The sequence below is a fragment of the Nicotiana attenuata genome, unplaced genomic scaffold (genome assembly GCF_001879085.1).
Source record: "Nicotiana attenuata strain UT unplaced genomic scaffold, NIATTr2, whole genome shotgun sequence".
Lineage (NCBI taxonomy): Eukaryota > Viridiplantae > Streptophyta > Magnoliopsida > Solanales > Solanaceae > Nicotiana > Nicotiana attenuata.
Window position 1 is genome coordinate 107,349 of NW_017674066.1, and position 2,468 is coordinate 109,816.

At 40.4% G+C, this 2,468-nt stretch overlaps 1 protein-coding gene across 1 annotated transcript; it reads left to right on the forward strand.

Moving 5' to 3' along the window:
• Positions 1–570: 570 nt before the first annotated feature.
• On the forward strand, positions 571–1,989 carry LOC109217920. The gene is made up of 2 exons (XM_019382217.1): positions 571–1,448; positions 1,503–1,989. Exons 1-2 carry the CDS (start codon positions 571–573, stop codon positions 1,987–1,989), a joined length of 1,365 nt encoding a protein of 454 aa, XP_019237762.1.
• The last annotated feature ends 479 nt before the right edge of the window (positions 1,990–2,468 follow it).

Consider the following 2,468-nt stretch of genomic DNA (forward strand, 5'->3'; position numbering starts at 1 on the left):
CAGTCAGCATACCAACATTCAACATGATCAACATGACCTAACCAAATACCTCACAACTAATGAGGGATCAGTCAGCATACCTTCAGAGATCAAAGAAATGCCGGGGATTAATATGGTGGTTCAACTAGACCTAGAATCTCCACAGTCATCGACAAATAAACCTTACTCTACGAAGAAAAACGATCAACAGATAGAGGTGAATTCACCAAATAAGGTGACGGTGAGGATTTCTGAAGACCAAAAACATAACGCCCAAAGTAACCAAGAAGATAATGAGGGATTCTCACTGGTCCAAAAGAGCAAAAACAGAAACAGAAGCAAAAAGATGGGAAAGAAAACTACAGAGAAGCAGAACTCTTCCATTGTGGAAGGGAGTACAAACTAATCTTCCCTGGACTTCATGATTAATTCCATCTTTTGGAATAATAGAGGGGTGAAATCAAAAAAGCCATTCCCATGCTTAAAAAACTCATCAACTTGTACAAAGTGGAACTTGTAGCAATTTTTGAACCTTTTGTTAGTATTAATAAAATTGACAAATATATGAAATTCCTTGGCTTTCAACACAGTATGGCTAACACGACTGGTCAGATTTGGTTCCTTTGGTCAGGGAACTATCAAACAAGTGTGGTCGACAATAAGGAGCGGCAGCTTACTATGAAGATGCAATACACCCCCGCTAATTGTGATCTATATCTCACTGCAGTTTATGCCAACTGTACTGAGAATGAAAAGAGAGAGCTTTGGAGCAGTTTGGAAGACATCCACACTCACATCAAAGGTCCTTGGTGCATTGGGAGTGACTTCAATGTAATTCTAGACCCAGATGAAAAAAAAGGGGGCAATCCTCACATAATGCACAGAAGCTTTGAGTTCAGTAGTTGTATGGACAATTGCAAGGTGGTGGATTTGGGGTTTGTAGGCCCTAAATTCATGTGGTGCAACAACTGGAGAGCTAGAAAAAGGATTTCGAAGAGACTTGACAGAGTCTTTGTTAACGACCTATGGACCCAACTTTTCCAGATTAATATGGTCAAGCACCTTGGTAGAACTGGATCAGATCATAGGCCTCTCCTCATCAAATGTGAAAAGGAACCTCAAGCTGGCGTCAAATACTTCAAATTCCTAGATTTTTGGGCTGAGCAGCCATCATTCATGAACCTGGTAGAAGAGGTTTGGAGCACTCAAGTTCCTGGAAAACCCATGTGGAGGCTACAACAGAAATTGAAACTTCTTAGTAAGAGTCTCACTAGATGGTCGAAAGAGAAGATTGGGAATGTTTTTGAACAAGTTAACATATGGGAAGCAAAAATGGTAAACTTGGAAGAGATTGACACTCTTAACAACACAGATCAATCTAGAGAGGAGCTCAATAAAGAGCAGGCAGAATACATCAAGTGGCTAGGTATGCAAGATGCCATCCTTAGACAGAAAGCGCAGCAGAAATGGTATGAATAAGGGGATAGCAACACCAAATACTTCTATAGTTTAATTAGAAACAGGAGATGTAGGCTCCATCTTCACACGATCAAGGATCATAATGGCTCATGGGTCCAAGGGGGTGAAAATATTTCAAAGGTGGCTATGCATCATTTCAAGCATCTGCTTAACCTTCAGCATCAATTCAGTAATCATGAGGTCCTCAACTGTATTCCTAAATGTATCACTGAGGAAGATAATGATCTTCTCAAAGCAATACCTGACGAGGATGAGATCAGAGATGCCGTGTTTAGTATGAATGCTTCAAGTGAAGCGGGACCTGATGGTTTTAATGGCACCTTCTATCGAAAATGCTGGAATATCATCAAGAATGATATTGTAGACTTTGTGCAGAACTTTTTCAATGGCAAGGGCATGACCAAATTCTATAATCATACATGTCTGATTCTAATCCCTAAAGTCGACTCCCCAACCAACTTCTCTGAGTTCAGGCCTATTAGTCTGAGCAACTTCACCAGCAAAATCATTTCTAAGATTCTTTCTAGATGACTGAACCCTATGCTTGAGAAAATAATTTCCATTAATCAAAGTGGTTTCGTCAAGGGCAGGATGATTACTGACAATGTGCAACTAGCACAAGAAATTGTCCACAACATAAGGCAGAACAACAATGGGGGTAATGTGGTTATCAAGCTGGATATGGCTAAAGCCTACGATAGAATGTCGTGGAATTTTCTAATGGCCGTCATGAGAAAATTTGGTTTTTCAGAAGTTTGGATTGATATCATTTGGAGATTAGTTAGCGATGTGTGGTATTCTATCATCATTAATAGGTCTAGAAAAGGGTTCTTCACATCTTCGCAAGGTCTCAAACAGGGTGACCCGCTATCTCCTCCCATGTTCATTATTGGAGCTGAGGTACTGTCCAGGTCCTTAAACAACCTTGCTACTCACAACAACTTCACCCCATTCTCCATGGACCATAGAGGTCCTATCATTACACACCTTGCTTATGCCGATGACATAAT